We start from the raw sequence: 24,149 nt of genomic DNA, 5'->3' as shown, positions 1-24,149 counted from the left end.
ATGCCCATGCCATGTGCCTGGTAGTGTGCTAAGCATATCATAAATAATTTCGCAATGGGACTTGTCATTTTGGTAGCATAGATTTCTAGCCCCATGACAGCGAAACACTAATGAAAGCAGAACCAGCTACTAATTTGTTTTAATGACTGAAAAATTAGAAAAGAATTTGCTACAGATTCTAAATTTAATGTTCATGAACTTTGACTAAGAGGAACATCAGTTATATCCTGAGAATAACTTGTGAGTATATTTGACTCTCTGCTTTGATTCCCTGTCACAGTCTCATCATTGCCCTGTTCATGTGATTCAGCTACAGTTTCAACGTCTTTAACTGTGGAGAGGCACTGTCTAATAGAACATTCTATGATAACAGCAATGTTCTATATTCGCATTATCCAATATGAAACCAGCAGCCACAAGTGGCCAATGAGTCTTTGAGGACAGGACTGAAAACAACCAACTAGATATGAGAGGTCATTCTTAACATTTCATGGAGAAGTTCTGTGGAGTGAGTGGGAGTAAAAGCCTATTGGGATGAGTTGAGGAGTAAATGGGAGATAAGAAACTAGAGACATCATGTGTATGAGATGAGATGGAGAGTGCAGTGTGGTAGGTCATTAAGTAGAAGATAGACACGATGAAGCCCTACTCCAAACACCACTAATCTAGCAGTCATGGAAAATGGATGAAAGAGAAAGCTAGAGTGTATGTTCAGCTCTTATTGAGAAAAAAAAGAATTAAACTGAGATTTTCTAACATTCAGTGAAGGCAAATGATAACAAGAGAATAAACTTTAGCTGCCTTGAAAGAATAGAAATATTTATTACCCAAGTACAAGCAAAATGGTTAGTTGCAAGATTTGAAATATTTGATTTTCTCTGAAAAACTGTAATAATCCATGATACTATAAAAAATAAGGTATTCTATAATTTCTTTTTATAAGTTCCTAGTACTGATACTAATTTGTCAAAAAAATAACATGCATTCTTGCACTCTGTATAACTACTTCTTGAAGCAATTTAAGTTACAATTCTTAAGAACTAAAACGTAGTTTCAAATTATACAATCTGCATTTAAATAAAATGATACTAATCAAAGTTGGGCACTACTGAAATCATAGCATTGTAGAACTGAATGGGAATTTATCAAATGGCTTCATTTAATGGATGAGGGCCACAAGACTCAGAAATAATATATGACTTAGCCACATTGCTTCCCTTGTGGCTCAGCTGGTAAAGAATCTGCCTGCAATGCGGGTGACCTGTGTTCGATCCCTGGGTCGGGAAGATCCCCTGGAGAAGAGAAAGGTTACCCACTCCAGTATTCTGACCTGGATAATTCTATGGACTGTATAGTCCATGAGGTCACAAAGACTCAGACATGACTGAGCGACTTTCACTTTCACTTTAGCCACATTTCCCCAGACAGGACTCAGACCCAAGTCTTGAGGCTCCAAACCTGGAGCTATTTTGAAAAAGAACTGGCTAGATGATGCACCAGAATATTTTGGTATTCCTATATATTACAATAAGAGTGAAAATAGAAAATTTCCAATGTCCCCTCACTGGGGAAAGTGAATCCTTTTCTTTATATTTCCACAATCAGTACCATTTCCTTTTGGGCACATTCTTACCATTTGCATTGTGATTTTCATACTTTTCACTCATTTTTCAAAAGTGTTTAGAATTATTCTATATGCTAGGATATTTGACCCAAAGAGAATTTGTCTAACTTCCCTACAATTCTTCAAAATGTTTCCTCCCTTACTGAAGATAGATAAGGGGATATATTGGTGGTTTAGAGGAAGAACAGTGGTCTCTAAGGACTAAATTCCTTAAATCATTTCAGTATTTGAACACAAATCAAGTTTTTAATATTGCCTATAGATAGTAGCTAATTCAGACCATAGCCTCCTGTTGTGCCTTGTTTTTGTACAAAAAATCCAGGTTCTATATTTTGTATAAGCTGAAGCTGTAGGCTGATAATTTAGCCTTTGGAAAACAGGATAATGATCTAATACATAGGTGGCTAAAGTTTTTTGTTTGTTTTTATTTTTTAAGGGCCTTTTAACTCCTTAGAAAAATCTCTTAAAGAATGAAAGTCAAACAGAATGGTAGCATACATCCTGCTCATGATACATTAGTCCATTTCTGAGAATAATAATGCTTTCTCAAAATGAAGTCATTTATATTCTTGACCATGCCCTATTGTGTGCACTGAGTAATTTCTTGAGAGCAATGTTTCCTATGGCATATTGCCAAGACTGGCTTTATTTGTCTTTCATTAGGCTTTTTTATTATCACGCTGCTATACACCTGAATCATTCTGCCTCCTCCAAGATGGCCAATGTAGCTTAAGCACAAGAATGTTACTATGAGTAGGTGGAATGTTTCTATCCAGTGAATGCCCATTTTAAAATCTCTAGCTATGGTACCATACTAATGACTTTAATCTTTCTAAGCACAGCCAATTGTGTCAGTTTTTAACACAGTCTGATATTAAATTATTTACATTCATCAATCCTGTGCCTATCCAGGGAAAGACATTAGTCTTTGCACCATGCTAGACTGGCCCTTCCTCCCTGTCTCAGCCTTGTTGAGGAAGGAACTGGTGTGTATTCTGCATTTCTCCATCATTCTCTGCATTCAGTCACCAAGCCAAACTTCTTGATGGTTTTCAAATCTACTCGCATCTTTCTGTTTCCCATGACCACTATCTTAGTCTAAGCCCACACCATCTCAAGAACAACCTCTGTTGTTTCCTAACAGCTCCGTGCTCCCATGACTGCCCTTTTCCAGTTCATTCTCCTTTGCTTTAAATATTTATCAGGACCCATTGCTCTCCATAAATAGATATTCTGTAATTTCTATTCATAAGTGTTTTTATTTTATGCATTGGTAAGACAGAGTTTGATTGTCCATAAAAGCAGTGATCTGAGTTCTTGAACTTCTCTATAGACTCCTTACTTTAAAGGGAAACTCTAGCTTGCAAGCTCCAAAAGACTAAAATTTCAGGATAAAATAAGCAATTTTTAAGCTTCCATGTTAGAATATTAATCAGAGGTCAAAAAAATCATTGAAATCAGAGAATGGTAGGATTAGGCTGATCCTTGGAAGTTATGTGGCTCAATGCCATCATTTCATAGGTAAGCCAATAGGCCCAGCCACAGAAATCAAGTTGATCTTTCTAAATTTGAGGTCTCATCATGTAACTGCTTTTCTTAAAATCTGTCCATGGCTTGTTATGGTCAAGATGAAATTGAAATTCATACAATATCTGTGTCGTCTGGCTTCTCAATACCTTTTAAGCGTTAAGTTTTGCTCCTGTCTCAAGGAAATGGCACCCCACTCCAGTGTTCTTGCCTGGAGAATCCCAGGGATGGGGGAGCCTGGTGGGCTGCCATCTCTGGGGTCGCACAGAGTCGGACACAACTGAAGCAACTTAGCAGCAGCAGCAGCCACCTTATCCTAGAATTTGATGCTTCCAAGTACACTGTATTCTTTCTTACCCACACAGCACTGCATATGACTTCTCCTAGTCCTTTGCATTTTGAGTGCTGAACCTGAACTGTACTTCAGATGTCTGATGAGACAGTCTCCTCTGAAAACACACCCCAGGTCCTCTCTGCATTCCCAAACATGTGTCACCATGATAGCACACTCATAGCATCCTAACTGCCTTTGAACAATCTGCTTCCATCTCTAGACTGGAAGAAATCAACAGTTGAGGGCAAGGATCTGCATCTTATTCATTTTTATATCCTCATACCTTGATCAGACATCTGACATTCAGTATTTAAGATGAATTATTCTCTTTTAGCTTGACTAGGATACTTCAATTTTTCCATCAGCTCTCCTTACGAAATTTGTCTTCAGAGGGTAAAAAACAGGTTCATTCACATCAACGTATAGGTCACTGATAGTTTAAATGGCAGCTCTTCCTAGAAGTATATATATTTTTAGAGGAACAGGGTTCTGAGTCACAGAAATGAATCCCCAATGCAGATAATCCAGCCATAAATAGTAAGCCTTAAGAGTATTTATGAAGTAAAAGCAACTTTCCCATAGCCTTCAACTCAATCATCTAGGTGACCTCCTCTCACCTCGCTCTTACAGAAGATTGACTCTATGGTTTTGTTTACCAAAAGCAGATCATTTGTTGGTTATTTTTCTCTATATTAATAAAACCAGTATTTATGCCCAGTAAAACTGCCTGATTTCATTTATAACATTTCTGGTTTTGTTTCAGGGAAGCAATGTTATGGAAGACCAGGATTTGTTGGAAATTGGAATCCTTAATTCTGGGCACAGACAAAGAATTCTACAGGCAATCCAGCTCCTTCCAAAGGTAAGATAGCATTTAGTATCCTAGCCTTTAGTCTAGTCCCAGTGGTTTTAAGTCCAGGTGTGCAAGGCTTGTTAGTACTTAGGACAATATGTCTGCATATTGATGCAACTCCCCGAAGCCAAAGCAGGTCTTCTTAGTCCAATTAAACATTCAGATTCATTAGATGTAATACAGGAAATGCCTCCGGCCGACAGGGCAGCTTACAAGTTTTTCTTTGGTGGGATTCTGCATGTCAGTACAATCAGTCCATACCCCCCAGGTGATAGATCAGGTGCAAGAAGACAGATCAGTATTGGGTGGGTAGAAGAATGTTCCTGGAATAGGAGCCTCCTGCCCTTAGAGGCAGTATCTCTTATAACAACTCCATAGCCCTAGCCTCCAGGGGCACGGAACTTGCTTAATCACAAGTCGTTACTCAGGAAAGTGCAAGTGTCATGTCCCCTTCAGGTATTTATATTCGTGTATAAATCCTCCCAGTCCAAATGCAATTTACCAACCAGGCATCATTTTAAGTAATACGTTACTTACCAACAGAGTTGACCTTCTGTTTCTAGGTAAGGTTTCACAGGAGCCTAAAACAAGAGGTAGGATCTGAGCTCTGGTCTTCAGTGCTCAGTAAAATATGTAGGATTTTAATTGGTAAGGAAAGGGAAAGGCATTTCAGGGCCCAGCGGGAATCACATAGATAGAGGTATGGTCCAGTCAACAAACTGCCAGAAGCATTAGAGGAACCGTGATACTTCGTGATTTAAAATCCAATGGGATTTGCACAACAATGTGAATGTACTTAATACTACTAAATTATGTATAATACTTCAAGACAGTTTAATGTGGTTTTATGTTTTGTTATTTCATCACAATTTTAAAAATACTAAAATCCAGTGTGATTAAAACAATTAGAGAGTGGAGCCAGAGAAAACAGAAAAAGTAGGTTGGGTCATGTTGGTATCAGGCTAAGGAATCTGAAATTTATTCTGTGAGCACAGGGGAATGGACATGACTAAACTGCTTTAGGCCAGTTACTTCTGGAGGCTGCAGACAAGAGAAATTAGAAGGAGAGAATGTTAAAGCTGGGTCATCCACTAGGGGATAGATTCAGGGGGCAAGATTGGAGGCAGGGTAGCAGAAGGACAGTAAAAGATTCATCTAAATATGTGAATGTATCACATATTTTATATTCTCCTCTGTGCTTTTCCTTTCTAAGGAGGCTTTAATTTCTCCTTCTCAGAATGGGAAAGATAAATATTAACCGCTGTTTCTAAGGAAGTGACAAGGTGAAATTTGCCAACTGACAGTGAACTAAGTATCTACTGATAGAAACTTACCACTTCTGCAAATTCAAGAAAAGTCAAGCATACACAGGAGTTTTAATAATACAGTTTTCTACTTGCTACTTGTGTATCTTTACCCAGAATCACTTTTTTGTGAAACTTCTGAAGTGGAACCCCTTCTTACCACCTGAGTAATTATTACTCTAGTCTACACCAACCATGTCTAATCAGGCTACCACAATAGAATCTAACCTGTTGTCTGTGCATTAGACTACTTGAGTCAATTTCTGATTGGTCCTCACACCTGGACAATGCACAGATGCCTAATCTCTGTCCCAGTTACCTTTCTCACCACTTTACAGTTGAATTTCCACACTGCACCCAGACCGAAATGTAAATCAGAGCATGGCACATCCTGCTTAAAATCCACAATGGATTCCCTTTTGCACTTAGAATCTTTATCATGACCTACGAAAATCAGTAGGATCTGGCCCCTTCCCCCCAATACAACCTCATCTCTCATTCTCTCTTTCTTCCATTCTCTAGTCATGTGACTTTCTTTTTTGTTCCAGAATATGTCAAACTCATTTTTGCCTCAAAGCCTTTCTGTATCAGTGTGTCTGCGTGGAAAGCCTTTTCTTCATATCTTCAAATGCTTGCTCCCTACATCATCAAATCTCTATTCAGCCATCACCTCCTCACAGAGGGTTTTGTTCCCTCAAAAGCACACCCTTTGCCCCCTTCTCTGTCCCTCATGTTGTTCTGCCTCAGTTTTCTTCATAGCAATTTTGGCCACTGGAAGTTATATTATTTGTTTGCTTGTTTTCTTTTTTTTTTTAATTTTATTTTATTTAACTTTACAATATTGTATTGGTTTTGCCATATATCAGGATGTATGCTTGTTTTCTGCATTATTTTTTTATCTCATCCCCAGGATGCAACAGTAATGAAATAAGGTGCCTTGGCACCTTATTCTTCCCTATCTTGTTCCTTTTACATATCTAGTCCCTGGAATGGTGCCTAGCACATCAAAAAATAATTTGTGAAATGAAAGAATACTCTTTCTTTCTTCTAAGATTTGATGGCCCTATGCTTGTTCTGTCTGAAGGTACTAATACTATTATACTACTTCTGTGTTATAAGCATCCTGAGGGCAGAGACAATGCCATGTCCATCCTTGAACTTCCCACTGTGTTTAGCTCAATACATGCACTTAAAAGAATGAAGAATGAGTGACTGAGTGAATGAATATTTTTACATGTTATTCAAATATATTTTTTTAATCAAAGAGTACCTCAGTTTTTAAGCTATGTCTATAATCCTGTACATGCCATTTTGAGAAACAAAAGAACCTGAATTCAGAATTATTTGAAGAATAAATGAAGTGTTTATCTTTAAGACAGAATATCATTCCCATCAGAGGGAACAATATAATAGAAATAACACAAAATTAAGCTTCTATCAAGAGGCTGATGCTGAAGTACTTATTATGCACACAAATGAGTTCAGTTCAGTTCAATTCAGTCACTCAGTCATGTCCAACTCTTTGCAACCCCATGGACTGCAGCATGCCAGGCTTCCCTGTCTATCACCATCTCCCAGAGTTCCCTCACACTTATGTCCATCAAGTCAGTGATGCCATCCAAATATCTCATCCTCTGTTGTCCCCTTCTCCTCCTGCCATCAATCTTTCCCAGCATCAGGATCCTTTCCAATGAATCAGTTCTTCGCATAAGGTGGCCACAGTACTGGAGTTTCAGCTTCAGCATCAGTCCTTCCAGTGAATATTCAGAACTGATTTCCTTTAGGATTGACTGGTTTGATCTCCTTGCTGTCCAAGCTACTCTTAAGAGTCTCCTCCAACACCACAGTTCAAAAGCATAAAAACATCCAAACATATGTTCAGCAACACATACAAAATGTTATAATGCTACAAATTGATGCTTTGCCTTCTTAGGTAATGAACCCAGTCTTTAGGTGGTTAATAGTGTAATTCAACTGCCAACACATTCATTTGCATTCCCTTAAACTTTGCACTGCCAAAAAGTGGACAAACTGTCTCTTCATTTTGTTTGTGCAATTTTAATCCTCAGAATATCTGTGTTCTTCATCTGTCATGAGATCCTTTACTTAACATATGTGTTTTGGAGAGATTGTTCCTAAACAGAGAAAAGGTGGTTTGCTAAGTGCAGTTTTGATCTGTTATCACAGTTCAGTGCATTTTTTAATGCTTTTTTGTATTTATATTGTCTCAAGTTTCAAAGACAATGCTTATTCTTTTTGTAATGATGTTTTTTCTATAATATCCCCTTTTTAATACTGAAGTAATTACTTGTGCATAGGTCTGAACGTTCTCCAGTTCATTTGATATGCTGAACACATAGAATATGTTCCATGTATTCTAAGCATAGACATCTTTAGAACAGTAATCCTATCAATTCCTCTTTTCCATCCATTCTTTCTCTCTGTCTTGTAAAGTGCCTGACTTTTAGGTGCAAAGTTTACTTTATCCATTTTCACCCAGCATCCACTTCCCTCACCAAATCCGACTCAGTCTTTCCTTAGGTCTGAAAGTTTCCTGGAACTTTTACCCTTCACTCTTTTTAAGAAAGGACACAAATAACAAGTTCTATGAGAAGATGGCTTCTTTTGTACTCTCTTAGAATCTTTAAGCATGTTGAGCTTTTTCTGTCCTCTGGACACAGGGAAATTATCTGATTACTTATTTGCAACATATCATTTACTTTTTCCCAGGTAAGAATTCTGTTATCCAGTCTGTGGATAATCCTCTAAAATCCTTTTATAAGGGCATAATCTCTTTTGTCCTTTGATAATATAACACCTACAGGTCAGGAATTCAAAGGATTATCATTTTAAAGGTTTGCAGAATTTCATGTGAAGGCCTGTAGTGTATCTGCTCTTATCTCTCCTTCTGAATTGAAAATGTACATCAGCATGCTAGCAACTTTTATATCACACGCTCACTTCACTTTCCAATGTTTTTTTCCTATATTTTCCTCTTCTATAATATCTTTTGGAATTACTTTGTCATCGTCTACACTCCCTATCCCCATTTGGATCTAACTAGTTTCTTTGCTGCCACCCCACACCACCAGGGCTAAAGTCACTGATGACCAGAAGAACAGAAATTCCATAAGCCACTTCCACCTCACCTTGGCTTCAGTAGGTTTTGATACTCTTATCAGCTGTCAACATCATCCTCTTTTGGCCTCCACAATACCCAGTTATCTTCCTGCCTCTCTGTTGCTCTCTCTCCTTGCCTGCTCATTCTCCTCAGTTAAACATTGGCGTTCCTCAAAACTCAAACTCAAAATATTTGATGACTAGCAAAGGTAATTATCTCAGGACTCTTGATCATAGCACAGTTTCCGGTATTCATTGTTTTGGTCATTGCTACCCTACTTCTGTTTTACTGCATAATGAACACCTGGATTGTAGCTGCCTTTTTTGTCTAAGTTCAGTTCAATTTGACCAATATTTGTTGGGCTGCTTAGTTTCAATATTTTCACCAAATGGCACTGAACACCTCTGACCAGATGAATTGTCACCTTCCCCATCCTTGGTCTGAGATTTTGTTTTTTTAAAAAACAACAACAGAGTTATCTCTTACTCCAGTAGAGAAGTGAGATTCTCTGTAAGGTATCTATTGCTATATAACAAGTTACCTCAATCTTAGAGGCATATTACAACATTTATCACATTTATATTTCTGTGGAGTAGGGATCTAAGAGCAGCTTAGAGTTTCCCTGGTGGCTCAGATGGTCAAGAATCTGCCTGCAATACAGGAGACTGGGGTTTGATCCCTGGGTTGGGAAGATCCCCAGGAGAAGGAAATGGCTACCCACTGCAGTATTCTTGCTTGAAGAATTCCATGCACAGAGGAGCCTGGTGGGCTGCAGTCCATGGGGTCACAAAGAGTCAGACATGACTGAGCAACTAACACTCAGCTGGGTCTTCTGGCTCTTGGTCTTTCACAGACTACAGTCATCTTGAGACTCAACTGGGGAGAATACACTTCCTACTTCATTCATTGGTTTTAGGCAGGATTCTGATGTTTGGGGTTTTTTGGACTGAGGCTTCAGTTCCTCACAAGCTATTGGCTGAAGGCATCCCTCAGTTTCTTGTCACATGGGCCTCTTTGTAAAGAATCTCACATGAAGCTAGTTTCAACAGCACAAGCAAGTGAGAAACAGGAAAGTGCCAGCAAGATGGAAATCTTAGTCTTTTGTAACATCCCAACCTTTTACCTATTCTGTTCATTATAATCAAACCACAAATCCAGCCCAGACATAGGAAGAGATATTTACACAAGGATGTGAATATCAAGAGGTGGGATCACTGGGGCTATCTCAGAAGTATGCCTGCTACAGATAGACTTTATAATGATCCACTTTACAGTCTAGTTTCCTTGTCTGCATTTTCAGTCAAAATGGAATAACTATTGCATGGTTACAACAATAACAAAACGCATTTTTTATTCCCATGGGCCATCTTCATGGTACTATGGTATTCACAATTAGATGATTTAGTAACACATTAGTAATCACCATTCAAAAAAAGGCATATGTCTCAGATCTGATGTTGTTGTTCAGTCACTCAGTCATGTCCAAGTCTTTGTGACCCCATGGACTGCAGCACGCCAGGCTTCCCTGTCCATCACCGACTCCCAGAACCTGCTCAAACTCATGTCCATCAAGTTGGTGATGCCACCAACCATCTCATCCTCTGTCGTCCCCTTCTCTACCTGCCTTCAATCTTTCCCAGCCTTCAATCTTTCCCAGCATCAGGGTGTTTCCCAGTGAGTAAGTTCTTGGCATCAGATGGCCAAAGTATTAGAGCCTCAGCTTTAGCATCAGTCCTTCCAGTGAATATTCAGGGTTGATTTCCTTTAGGATTGACTGGTTTATTGCCTTGCTGTCCAAAAGACTCTCAAGAGTCTTCTTCAGTACCACAGTTCGAAGGTATCAATTCTTCAGCACTCAGCTTTTTTTATTGTCCAACTATCATATCCATATAGGATACAATCATACAGAAATCAGAGACCTTGGAGATTTGCCAATTGCACTTAAAGCTTCATGATCTGAATGCCACTCATCTAAGTGATATATACAAATTAGTAATCCTATAAAACATTACAAATTTTAAAAACATGTTCAGTCTTTGTTGGTGCCTCATTATTGAAAGGAGCATACTTCCATTTATAGTGAGGAAATGAATTGGTCAGACTCTCTTGGACAATATTTAAAGGATATTAGCAAATTAAATGCATTTTTTAAAAAACTATCAAAACTAGAAAGTAAGAGCGATCATTGAACTTTAGACCTCATCGGAACAAATAAATGCAGGCCACAGTTAACCAAAAAAAACCTTGGGATACAGAGATACTAGCAAGGACTAAGAACTCAAACACTTTTTTTTTTAATTAAAATTTTTATTTTTAATTAGAAGATAATTACTTTACAATATTATGATGGTTTCAAGACAATAAATAATAGTGGAAGTTGTGGCAAACTAGAGAACACAAACCCTGCCTCCCCACTCGAAAAAAAAGTCTCCTTTCCACTTTATCAATTAAACAAAGCATTAGGGACCAGATTTAGTTATAGCTGTGACTTTGCTACTCCTGTGTCATAGAGGAAGAGAATCTCTCCAAAAATTAAAATCTTAATACAACTTTATATCAGAGAATCCCTGATTATTTCAGAGTTCAAAAGAGCATTGCAAATGTGTTATTATCTCACCTTGGCTTCCTGCCCAAGATTCTGCTCTTAAAGACCCTAGTTCTTTCAGGGTGCTTGAAATTCAGATGTTTGTTGATTCTAGTCTTGATGGTTGATGAACATATGTGCAAGCTTTAGGGGGAAAGTGTACAACCAATGTAACTTCTTAATAACTTCAGAAAGGAAGTTTCAGTCTTATTTCCTTGTCACTTAGGAAAATGATAGAAACTCATTCCTATTGCTTCTGCTGTTTTTCAGAAGGGCAACCACAAAACATAGGCTACCGACATAGATTCTATTGTTGTACCTGCTGACAGGGTAACTTCATTCTCTTGTACCAAACTGTCTCTCCATACACCCTCCTCCTTTTGTCTTGCATTTCTTTCTTTTCAATGGCCAGTATCTTAAACATCATGCCACTCGATGCTGACCTACCGCCCTGTGGCTATCCAGTTAAAGATATACTCTTAAAATCCCACATACATATGTGTACTGTTAGCATGGGAACCCTAAAGTAAACTGAATACATGATTTAAACCCATGGTCTAACTGAGGGCATAAGATATTCTGCTTCCTGTAGGTCTGGTCCTTGGTGAAGCTGTGGTGTTTCTATTTTCAAGATCTATCCAGTTCTGTAAATGTCTTGTGGTTCTGGGGCAAAGAGATATGCTCACTTAAATCAGAGTAAAAGATCATTTCTTTTTCAGGAGAGATATTGGTGCCATTGAAAAAAGGAAGAAAGAGTCATTGATCTTAAGGTTAAAAACTTAGGTCATTTGGAGTAAATAAAATAAATTTTGAAGTGACAGCAAGTCATTCAGATCTATCTTGTTATTTCTTAGCCTATATAATCAGATAATGAACTCAAGCCACTGTTAACACTATTAACAGTACTGTTAAGAGTGGCTTCACACTATTAGATTTGTTTCTTATTCACACTAAGTCAGTGACGGCTTAGGCAGCTCTCCTCCGAGCAGAACCTTGGGGATCCAGGCTCATTCTGTCATGTGGCTCTCCCATCTTGGAGTTCTTTGAGAACTATCTTAAGGGGAGAGGGGAGAGGGGAGAGGAACATGGACAATAACACAGGATGTTCTGTTGCCAGGCTCGGAAGTGCATCATTTATTTTAGTCTGCGTTTGATGCACCAGAGATGAGTTTCATGACTCTCACTAACTAGCCAAAAAATACAGTCTCCCTTCCCAGGAAGTACTAATGGAATTCTTAAGAGTCTAGTCATTCTGTGTTAAAAACACCTTTTTCTTTCTGTACCTTGACTGCTGCCTTTCTTCACACAAATGTTCATTCCTTAAGATTTATTCCTTGGAGAAGCCTTTTATGACATCCTTTTTCTGGGCTAGCATGCTAATTTAATCTTCTGTGCTCCCATTACACCTGATAAGACTGCCTATTGACTAGTTTGTCTCTCTCACTCAAGATCAGGATCTTTGTTATATTCATTTTCATTTTTTAAGCATGGAGCACCTGGACATAGTAATGCTCAGTTAATATTTGTTAGATTGGACTGAGCCAAACAAGAGTGCAGATTAGAAGTCAGTCCTGAATAGGTCAGGATAGGACTCCCAGGTTAGGACATTTCCCAGCTTGGCACCTTTATATTTAAATGTTTTACAAAGAAGTAAGGCAGGTCCTTCATGAATATAATATCCATACCCTGATGGCCTGCATTTTCTTCCATAGACCTTCTCCACCATGCCTCATGCTTTCTATTTACAAGTGGATAACCAGTCTATTATTCAGGAATATATTGGGAGAGGGAATGACCATTTTATTTATAAAGTTCTTTGAGCCTTTTGAAATGAGAAAGTCCAGTACACACAAAGTACAAAATAGCTCTAGCTGTTTGAGCTAGATAGATATCCAAATACCTACCAGACGTGAGAGCAGTACAGCCCCAACTCACTTATGGATGCTCTGTTTCAAGGTTTTTATGCCATCTCAGAAAGTGAAGGTGACTGCAGCATTCTTCCTGAGCTAAAGATGGAGGATTTTCAATGTGTTATTTTAAGTGAATTTATCTTGGAATAGTTTATTATTTAGACCAGAGAACTGAACTACAATTGTACTCATTATCCCCCATGATGGTTACAGAGAACTATGGGAGGAATTCTGCAAGTAAAAGGTTCTGATCTATCACCATCCCCAACGGCTGTCATCCTTCAATTTTGAGAAGTTCATCCTCATTTAATAAAAAAACAATGGCTCCCTTGGAGTGATACGAAAATCAGCAGTAAAAGAATTTAGATATCTGAGCACTTTCTCTTTCTAGTGTAATTCTCCCAAGAAAATCACAGTTTAGGGAAGCAAAGGACCTTAAGCTATCCAGCTCAGGGACTTCCGTAATGGTCTAGCGGTCAAGATTTTACCTTCCAATCCCTGATAGGAGAGCTAAGATCCCACATGCTTCATAGCCACAAAACCAGAACATAGACAACAGAAGCAATATTGTAACAAATTCAAAAAGGACTTTAAAAATGGTCCAGATAAAAAAACCACATTGTGTTCTATTAAAACATATATATATATATCCAGCTCAACCTCTTGCCTAAATCCTTTCACAGGTGAAGATAAGCATAGGTCATATTAAATGGCTTGCCTCAAGGCAGATTGTTCCTTAGCAACAGAAAAGTGAAAGTGAAGTCACTCAGTCGTGTCTGACTCCTCTCGACCCCGTGGACTGTAGCCTACCAGGCTCCTCCGTCCATGGGATTTTTCCAGGCAAGAGTACTGGAATGGGTTGCCATTTCCTTCTCCAGGGGATCTTCCCAACCCAGGAATCAGAGCTGGAACTATATCCCAGGTGTCCGCCCTCACGCCAGTTAGCTCCTGGATGATACTTGGCTATACCCAAGTCTCTGATGATTATGTATTTGTGAGAGAAACTGTAAAAGTGCAAAAAAGAACCAAGTGACTAAACACAAAAAGGAATTGTTTATAAAATTGTGTTTCCTTTTAAGTTTCAGGCTAGAAAGGCCATTTTTGCCACTTCTATAGTCCACTAAACTTCCTTCTTAGGACTGGGAGGGAAGGGCTGTGGCAGAGATCAAAAAGCCCTAGAAAAGCAGGAAGGAGACAGACTTGAAAAAGGAGAAAGGCAAACGTAGACCAAGTCAGTTGTCCTGCAGCTACTGAGGGTCAACCCGCCTGTTTATTCTTGTAGGTGGCCTTACAGAAGCTTCGGAATTGCTGTGTCAAAAGGAAAAAAAAAAAAAAAAGGCATAATGAAATAAAGCAAAATAGCTAAAATAATCTTATTTATTTTATTCTTTAATTTGGGTAGAGAAGAAGGAAAGATAGGCAAGGTGAAAGGGCACTCCCTAAGAAACATCTTTAGAGCATTAAACTACACGGAGATGACATTTTTATAGGATTAAGCCAGGAAACAGCATGGTGTAATAGTTGGGAACATGGCCAGAACTCCCTGAGTTTGATTTTGTCTGACCCATAGAGGTGTGCTGAGTATTAAATGAGTCAATACTTGTAAAGCACTTAAAATGGAACTAGGTGCATCATATGTGCTGTATTCATGTTTGTTAAATAAATTTTTAAAAGAAGATTGGAGGTGAATGGATACATGCATATGTATGACTAAGTCCCTTTTCTAACCACCTGAAACTGTCACAACTTTGTTAATTAGCTATACTCCAATATAAAATTTAAAAAAAACTTTTAAAGCTTATTTCCAAAAAAAAGAAAAAAAAGATTAAAGGTGAACCAAGAAAAAAGTGAAGTTCCTTCATCCATTTTTATGTCTAAAATTCATTACATCAGGTATAAACAATAAGCAAAATGAGTTGATATGCAAACAAAAAATAGTCAAAAGATGTCCTCTCAGGTAGTAAGGGAATAGACAGAGTGACAAGAATGTACGAATGCTGTGTTAGATCGATAAACTAGGATTCAGGCCCAGGCAGCTTAACTGAGGTTCTTAACTATATTGTCTAAACGCTATACTTTAAAGCACGATGAGGATACTAAGTGGATAATCCCTTTAAGTTGTCTTCAAGCAACTTAGAATTTTATAAAAAGGAATTTTCTTGAGCTTTTATTAACCTAACTTAATTCTAGGTTGACCACCTACTACTTGTGTCATGTTGGACATATTACTTAAATTCTATAATTCTGTTTCCTTACCTGTAAAATGGAGATGTAACAGTAGAGCCTACCACATTAACTTACTTTGAATTATAAATTTAAAAATGTGCATGAAGCTCCTGTCACTTAGAAGGACTAAGTTAATATTGGTCTTAGCCACTTATATTTGTTCAGTAACTGCTCACTAAATTAGCAAAACTTAATAAAATTTGGGGGTGGGGGCAAATTTGCCTGGGGCCAAAAAGCAACAGAAAGGAACTCAATCACTGATATAAGATAGTTTACGACTAAAACTGTCCATGACTACATTGGAATAGTGAGCTTTCCATTCCCATTTCTCACAACGCAGATTATTCACATTTTAAATAACGGAAAAACTTTAAATTCTGATCATCATCCACTAAATTAATTTTTAATACCTTTAAGATGATTATTTAACCTATCAGGAGCTAAGAGAGAAGGTATTTAAAATCATAACTGGGGCCTTCTTATCTAAGAAATTAAATGAATAAGCGTAATAGCAAGAGGGCTTCCTGTCTGCACCTCTTAGAGGTAATGTAATCAATCCCCAGAGCTAAGTGGAAAGTGGGAGAAGAACAGAGGAGATAGTACTTCAGACAGCAAGGGCTCAGTAAATGTGGGTGGCACAGAATAGAATAGAAGTGAACTGAGAAGCTGCATGTTCAGACCATGACAGGTTGGCTCCATGAAATTGTTAAAGACATTCTGATTTCATAAAAAAAAATTAGCAGAACTAAGTAAATTTACACAAGAGCTCCTAAACAATATACCCACAAATGTGAAGAGCCATTATCCCCCACCTTTCCTGTACAATTGAATTAAGTTCTAGTTTAAAAGTTGAGTATAATTTGGCTATACTTCTTACTTTCAATCAATGGCAGTCAAGTGAGAAATCTCTGTTCAGTTTATGTCTGCAAATGCCTTGAGCATCTACTTATGTCTCAGACACAGTGGAAGGAGAAAAAAAGATGAAGTTATATAGTATCTGCCTTCAAGGAGATTGCCATCTAGCAAAGAAAGTCAACCCAATATCCAAGTGATTTTCATAAAAACAGAGCATGAACAAACTGTAATAGAAGTAAAAATACAAGCTTTGAGCATTAAATGGAAGGCAAGTTCTCTTCTGCTCAAGGAATCACAAGAAAGTTCCTGGAGGAGGAGGAAAAGAAAAGCAAACCATTTTTCAAAACGGTTTTGAACCACGGTTTCAAACCATCTTTCAAAAACCATAAATCAAAAAACCATTTCTATGCACCTTAAAAACTTCTTTGTTGTGTCAAGACTGGGGATAGCTCATGACACTCCAAGCAAAATGTGACCAGGAGTATTTGCTTAGCTTGTTCAGGCAGATAGATATGCTACTTTTTTCCCACTTGTAATAACCATTGTTTGAAATACAGCTAGTGCCGTCAATCCAGTTATCAATTTCATCCATCACTTTGCCCTTCAAGCTATAATGAGTGAGTCAAATGCTTCAAACCCAAGAAGACGCCTGGAGTCCTTTTCGGTGAAGCCGCTAAACTAGAACTGAGTTACTGTTCTCCCACCCCTAAGCTAAGCAGTTTTTCATTCCGTGGTATTTCTTTGTGGTTATTTTCTGTTGGTGTTCAATAGGAGTTTAAATTTCCATCTTTCAGGTTCAAATTTGATGCTTGATCTTCTGTGAACTCACAGTGAACACTTTACTTAGGAATCCACCTTTCACCTTTAGAAAAATGGCTGGCCATTTTTCTAGCATCTTCTATTTTAGTAAAAAGATATTCAGCTTGGTTTTTTTTGGGGGGGGGGAGGGGAGGGGGTGTTTTATTTTGTTAGTTAACAGATAACTACTGCTCTTATCAGAGGAAATGAGTACTCAAGAAGCCACCAGATTCCTTCTTTCATGTCTTCAAGGGTGCTAAATAGATACACTTTAAATGATTTTTAAGGTAATAATTTATGAATCACAGAATTCTAGCAGGTTAAAAGCTTTTTATTCAATGCATCATCAGTTTTAAACCTCAACTCCTTCTCTATTTAGAGGCTACTTCTGGATGGGAAAGAATTGTATTTATAATTTTCTAATACTAAGAGGTAAATATATTATAGAAATTGTTGAATGTGAAGTTTTCTCCACAAATGTACCATAGATTATTATAGTAAGTGTATAGAAGATTGCTTTTCCTGGCTTTTTCCTTCCTTCATTAGAAGGACTGCTGCTGAAGCTGAAGCTCCAGTACTTTGGCCACCTGATGCGAAGAGCTGATTCATTGGAATAGACTCTGATGCTTAGGGAAGATTGAAGGCAAAAGGAGAAGAGGGTGGCAGAGGATTAAATAGATAGCATCACCAACTCAGTGGACATAAATCTGAGCAAACTCTGGGAGACAGTGAAGGACAGGGGCTCCTGGCGTGCTTCAGTCCATAGGTCACAAACAGTCAGACACAACTTAGTGACTGAACAATAGGAGCATAGAAAATTGATTTCCCTGGCTTTGTCCTCTGGGACTCAATTACATTATCGTCTATCAACATTTATGGTGTTCACTTTCAACAGAACACTTTTCTAAGTGCTACTGATGTAGATACAAAGTAATAATTGACCTTGCAACCCAAAGACCTTAGCATTTCCAATAGTGTGTGTGTCAATCGCTCAATCGTGTCCGACTCTTTGTGACTCCATGGACTGTAGCCCAACAGGCTCCTCTGTCCATGGAATTTTCCAGGCAAGAATACTGGAGTGGGTATCCACTCCCTTCTCCAAGGAATCTTCCCGACCCAGGGATCAAACTCGGGTCTCCTGCACTGCAGGGAGATTCTTTACCATTTGAGCCACCAGGGAAGCCCCATAGGGCTTTCTGATAGGATTGGGGCTAAATGACAGACAGGACAACTCCAGATGCATAAGGTCTGCAGACACCCACGTGCCCAGATGATCATCAATGAATTTCTTATTCATCCAATCAGTTCATTTTGGCTCTATGCTAGGTTAAGAGATGGGGGTGAAAAACGGATAAGACGTGGTTCCTGCCTCAAGCAGTTCTACCTACACTTTGGACAGAGACGGATATGGCAAAAACTAAACTACTATGTGAAAAAATATGCTACAAGAGGAAGGGAGGACTAAGTACGTGGAAGCCATGGAAAGTTTTCTGGATAGGTACATGATGCTTGAGTTTAATTTCGAGAGATTAATAGATATGTTTAGCAAATAGAGCATTGAGGGAATCACTCCAGACAGGGAATGCTGCCTGTGTTCTGTCTAGATCTAGAAACAAACGGGAGAGATGGATGCTCATATTCATCCATTCTCTCTCTGTCTCTCTCTTACTCACTTTAATATACACACACACACCCACTCACACAGGCACTCACTTCTTTAAGTATTAACCCCAAGAGAAATTATGGAAGAAACTCCTCCCAAACATCTCCAACTCCTCAAGTTTTATTTCTTTTCTGGAACTTGTAAAAACTTTGGCACTTAATTTTCTTACATTTGTATATATCTGAAATATACACACACACAGAATTGCATATTCCTAGAAAGAACCTTAGACCTTTTATATTTTTATAAATTTTGTGCTTAAAAATTCTTGTTGCATGAAATAAATAATAATTACTGAAACTATTGTTAGGAACTGATTTACTAGTAGGGATTCACATAATTCAAGCTGAAAATTCTTAGTTACTTCAGTGTCTGAGGTAATAAAAATTCTGAGATGACCAAAAAACAAACAAACTCCCCAATCTATAAGACTGGAGACATTTTCCTAAGAGTCAATCTATTGTCTCTTCTACCCAGCGGTGGTGGAATAGTTCTTAGAGTATTCCCTCACTATAGATAGAAAAGGAGTTCTCAAGAATCCCAGGGGTTCTCAAGAATTCCAGGCAGGGCTTCAAACTGCTGTTACACTTCTCTGCATGTTCCAGACCTCACTGAAGTTTTTCCTAATATTCATTCTGGGTCTTTCAAGTCATACGTGCACCATTAATCAGACCAATTGTTGCCTGTGTGACATCTGCCTTTTTCTCCCTTTCTCCCTCTAGCTTATTGTAGTTGATGATTCTTGTTACCAAAGCTTGAAACAATGCCACCAGAACTTACCAAAATTGTTCTTGGTGCTGTTAACATCCACTGAGTGTGCCAAGTCTGCTACTAATTATTGCCAAAGGCTGCTTCACAGCTGCAGGGGCCCAATGTGTCAAAGGTGCTAATGTCTGTGCTACTGCCTACAGTGCCCAGGCACTTTCCATCAAGGGCACATTAGCCAATGCCAACTGAATATCCTGCCAATATCACTGAAACCTGCCAGGGTGGGCACCATGACCAACCGCTGGTGCCCAATGTTGAGGGCACCAATATCTGCAATATGGCACCATCTCTGCCTGCTGATGAAGTTTCTGGTGCCAGTTCTGCTAATTCCTTTTGTCCCCAAGTCCCAAAAATGTTTCATGATACAGATTTCATATTGAAGCTTCTTATTCTTAAGGCATGATCCACAGGCGCTGAGCCAGGGTCCAGATCCTGAAATCCATGCAGAATCACCCATCTCCTTGAACATGTGTCTGTTATCCTGTTAATCAAATACATATGCCTAGGCCACCTTCTTTGACCAGAAGAGTCTTTTGAGTACCCTGGGTTGTTCATTGAAAACAGACTCATGCAAGACCCACCCTGCAGTTATCCATACGTTCCCATGCTTGACAGATGAACCCAGTCCTGTTCAAGCTGAGACCCATGCCACATGGGTGCAAATCAAGTTGGCAGAGTCCCATTCCAGGCTAGAGAACAAGGAGCACTTTATTTTGTGTTTCAGGAAGTTGTCTGGAATTTGACCACTTCTCACCACCTTTCCTCGAGCACCCTCGCCCTGTCTCTCTTGGGTTACTTCCCCAACTTCTGAACAAGCCTTTCTGCTCCTACTCCCTTGCTTCCCTGTGCACTCCTCTCAACACAGCAGCCAGAGTGACTGCTGAAATGTAAGCCAAATCAGGTCACCACTCTGTGCAAATTCTTGCACTTGCTCCCTGTTTCCCACAGAATGAAAGCCAAAGTCCTTACAGTGCCTTCAAAACTTTACAGTATCTGGCCCCTGATTACCTCGCTGACCTGTTCCCTGCCCACCTCTGCCTGCACGAGCTACTTCAGCCCCGCCCCTGGTTTCCTTGTTATACTTTAAGTGGACATCAGCTCACTTCCTCCTGAGGGCCTTTGCTGTACCTGTTCCCTCTACTTGAATCCTCTCCCCCGAGTTGCCAACAAAGCCAATTCACTCTCTTTAAATCTTTGTTCAAATCTTGCCTTCTGAATAAAATGTCCCCTAACCACCCTATTGAATATTACATTTCAACTTTAAATCAACCCTGAAAATTCTTTGGAAGGCCTGATGCTGAAGCCGAAGCTCCAATACTTTGGCCATGTGATGTGAAAAGCTGACTCACTAAAGAAGAGTGGAAGATGCTTTGAGAGATTGAGGGCAGGAGAAGAAGGGGGCAACAGAGGATGAGATGGTTGGATGGGCATCACCAATTCAATGGACGTGAATTGATGCAAACTCTGGGAGATAGTGAAGGATAGGGAAGCCTGGTGTGCTGAGGTCCATGGGGTCACAAAGAGTCGGACACGACTGAGCAACTGAACAACTGAACAACAACCACCTGTCCCCATGCAACCTCCAGAGCCCCCAATCCTCCTATTGTACTTGCTCTTTTCACAGCACTTATCATTTTCTGACATAATTTCTCTACTTTTTATGCTTGTCTATTATTATCTGGCTCCCCAGTTAGAATATAAACTTCACAATGCCTAATACTTTTTTATGTTCCATTCACTGATGCGTCCAAAACAGTGCCTAGAATACAGTAGACATGCCTTATGTCTTTGCTGAGTGAATAGTAGATGGGTGAATGGATGAATGGGTGGACAGATGGATGGGTGGACAGATGGATGGGTGGACAGATGGATAGATGGATGTGTTGTGGGTCCTCAACTTTGTAACTCCTATTTTTTTTGTGACCTTTTGTATGATATCCTTTATACTTCCCCACCCAAGCAGAACATAAGTTATTCATTTATATACTCCTAACTTTGGTTTTATGATACATTTATCTGTTTGAAGTACTTCAGTGGGTATGTTATTATGCACATGCCTGGAGGCTCTGAGAAAGGACATGGTTTTTAAATATCAAATAAATAGAATTGGCATTCAGAAGGTTCATTATCTTCTGAAGACACAGGTTTGGGGAAAAAAATATTTTTTAGTTGAGACTAATAACAAGCAAACAATTTTCTTGATTCATAGTAGCATTTAAAGTTTCTGTTTCAAGAGCAAAGCAGTGTTCTACATACCAGTGCACTACATAAGCATTGTAGGGACACGGATGTCAGCAAACATGTACTATCAGAGGGGGGAAAAAGAGGGATTCTGTGTCTTTTGTTAAATAGAGTTCATATCAGTGGTGGAGACTGTAATGTGAGTGATGGTGGGCATTGTTCAGCACCTTATTCTAGTTGCAGTAAATCCTCTCCATCTTTAATCTGAGACCTTGTTTCATAAAAGAACTTTGCAACAAGGAAATAAATTAAAACAAATAGTGATGTATAACAGAGGGCTCTAGGGTCAACATGATCTCAACAAGGATTTTAGAAATGAAAAGATGGTGAAAGCATGTTCTTTGATTGAATTTTCAAAAATACCCCTTTTACCAAAAGCTTCAGAGAGAAGTACAATAAAAATGATTCAATAAAATCATTCAGCCCCAGTGACCATGTTTACATGTGTACCGTGCAGTGGTTGCACTGGTCCTTTCATCCACGTCCCCACAGATCTTGCCTCTCAGACAGCGGCCAGGTTCTCAGGTGATGCTCCAGAGAGCAGTTACTCTGTGTGTGCACAGAAGAAACCTGATTAGCAGTCTGCTCACACTGTTTGCAAAGCTATAAAGAGGCTGCTTTATGGTTGTTAGTGTTGTTATTGTCATTTTTTTCTGCCACGATTTATAAAACTTCTCTTTTTTGGCACTTCACTCCTTTAATTTGTAATCAATCCAGTGCCTTTTAGGAAGGGTTACACCCCTAACTCTGATGGCTAGAAGGTTCGCTAGCCTGGCTAATGCTTGTTTTGTTCACCAAACATCTTCATTGTGCTATTGGAAGTTTATCACCACACATCTTAAAAACCTTTCTTATCTATGCACTTTGTCCATTGCTTCCCTTCCAGTTTACTCCACTGTCTAAGACTTGTCAAAATAAGGAATGCCTCAGGCCCTCTCACGGAGAAGGCAATGGCACCCCACTCCAGTACTCTTGCCTGGAAAATCCCCTGGACGGAGGAGCCCAGTGGGCTGCCGTCTGTGGGGTCGCTAAGAGTCGGACACGACTGAGTGACTTCACTTTCACTTTTCACTTTCATGCATTGGTGAAGACAATGGCAACCCACTCCAGTATTCTTGCCTGGAGAATCCCAGGGACGGGGGAGCCTGATGGGCTGCCATCTATGGGGTCACACAGAGTCGGACACTACTGAAGTGACTTAGCGGCAGCAGGCCCTCTCATGGCTAGACCTTAGTTTATTTCTTTTATTCATTAAATAGAAATCACAGGGCATAAAGTGATAGTATCCAGGCCAAAGCGTTTCACTTCCCCTTTATTCACACAAAAGGTAGTACCACGTAATATTCAGGTATCACCTCTTCATGCTCCTGCCCTGTTCCTAAAGCTGGGAATCTGCAGTTGTCTGAACATTCAAGTATGCAAAATCAGCAAGGCTCAGTTGGTGGTGGGAAAAATTAGAGGAGGTACTATTATCTGCAATTAAGTCCATGCTGCTGCTGCTGCTAAGTCGCTTTAGTCGTGTCCGACTCTGTACGACCCCATAGACGGCAGCCCACCAGACTCCTCCATCCCTAGGATTCTCCAGACAAGAACACTGGAGTGGGTTGCCATTGCCTTCTCCAATGCAGGAAATTGAAAAGTCAAAGTGAAGTAGCTCAGTCGTGTCCGAGTCTTAGTGACCCCATGGACTGCAGCCCACCAGGCTCCTCTGTCCATGGGATTTTCCAGGCAAGAGTACTGGAGTGGGGTGCCATTGCCTTCTCCAGCTATTAAGTCCATAGTGACATCTAAGCACGATTCACTTACCTCTGAGTGTTTAAGATTCTCCCCATTCTTTTGCAGAAATTGTCTCAATAATAGGGTCTTATTGCAAACCAATGGGCTTCAAGAAACAGATTTGTATATGTTACGTGTCTCCCTCCACTGCTGCCGATACACAACACAGAGGCTTTATCACACCCTGCTTCCTAACAAGAGTCACAGTATATTAATTTTTCAATTCCACAGAAAGAATATCATTACATGAAGGACCCAGAGTCTCAGGCTCCATAAAGGGCATTTTCCAAAAGATCACTTAAAACCCCTCACCATGAGATAATGTGTATGAGATCACTTTGGGTTTTTAATCTCATATGATTGTTAGGTGATGTTTTTATCATTGATAGTCCTATGACTTTGGTGGACATGCCTCTCCCAGCAAAGTTACACTATGACAGCACTTAGACGGTGGTAGATAGACTTTTTTTTCTGGGGCTCCATGGTCAGCGGATCTGCCTTCCTCTTTTATGTTCAATCAGTCTTTTAAGAGCCACTGATGAAATAGCACAGTGATGTCTGAGCC

General features: G+C 39.3%; 1 protein-coding gene across 7 annotated transcripts in view; it reads left to right on the top strand.

The window, feature by feature from the left end:
• Positions 1–24,149, top strand: part of ANKS1B (ankyrin repeat and sterile alpha motif domain containing 1B) — a 1,164,394-nt gene that overhangs the window by 802,255 nt on the left and 337,990 nt on the right. For all 7 annotated transcript variants that reach the window (XM_010831587.1, XM_010831586.1, XM_010831585.1 and 4 more), the window contains one exon: positions 4,249–4,347. In XM_010831587.1, the coding sequence (XP_010829889.1) occupies positions 4,249–4,347 (99 nt within the window). The remainder of the gene's footprint in view (positions 1–4,248; positions 4,348–24,149) is intronic.

The sequence above is a fragment of the Bison bison genome, unplaced genomic scaffold (genome assembly GCF_000754665.1).
Source record: "Bison bison bison isolate TAMUID 2011002044 unplaced genomic scaffold, Bison_UMD1.0 scf7180017864529, whole genome shotgun sequence".
In the NCBI taxonomy this organism is placed as follows: Eukaryota; Metazoa; Chordata; class Mammalia; order Artiodactyla; family Bovidae; genus Bison; species Bison bison.
The sequence above is the reverse complement of the archived record's forward strand: the minus strand, read 5'-3'. Positions and strand labels throughout refer to the sequence as shown.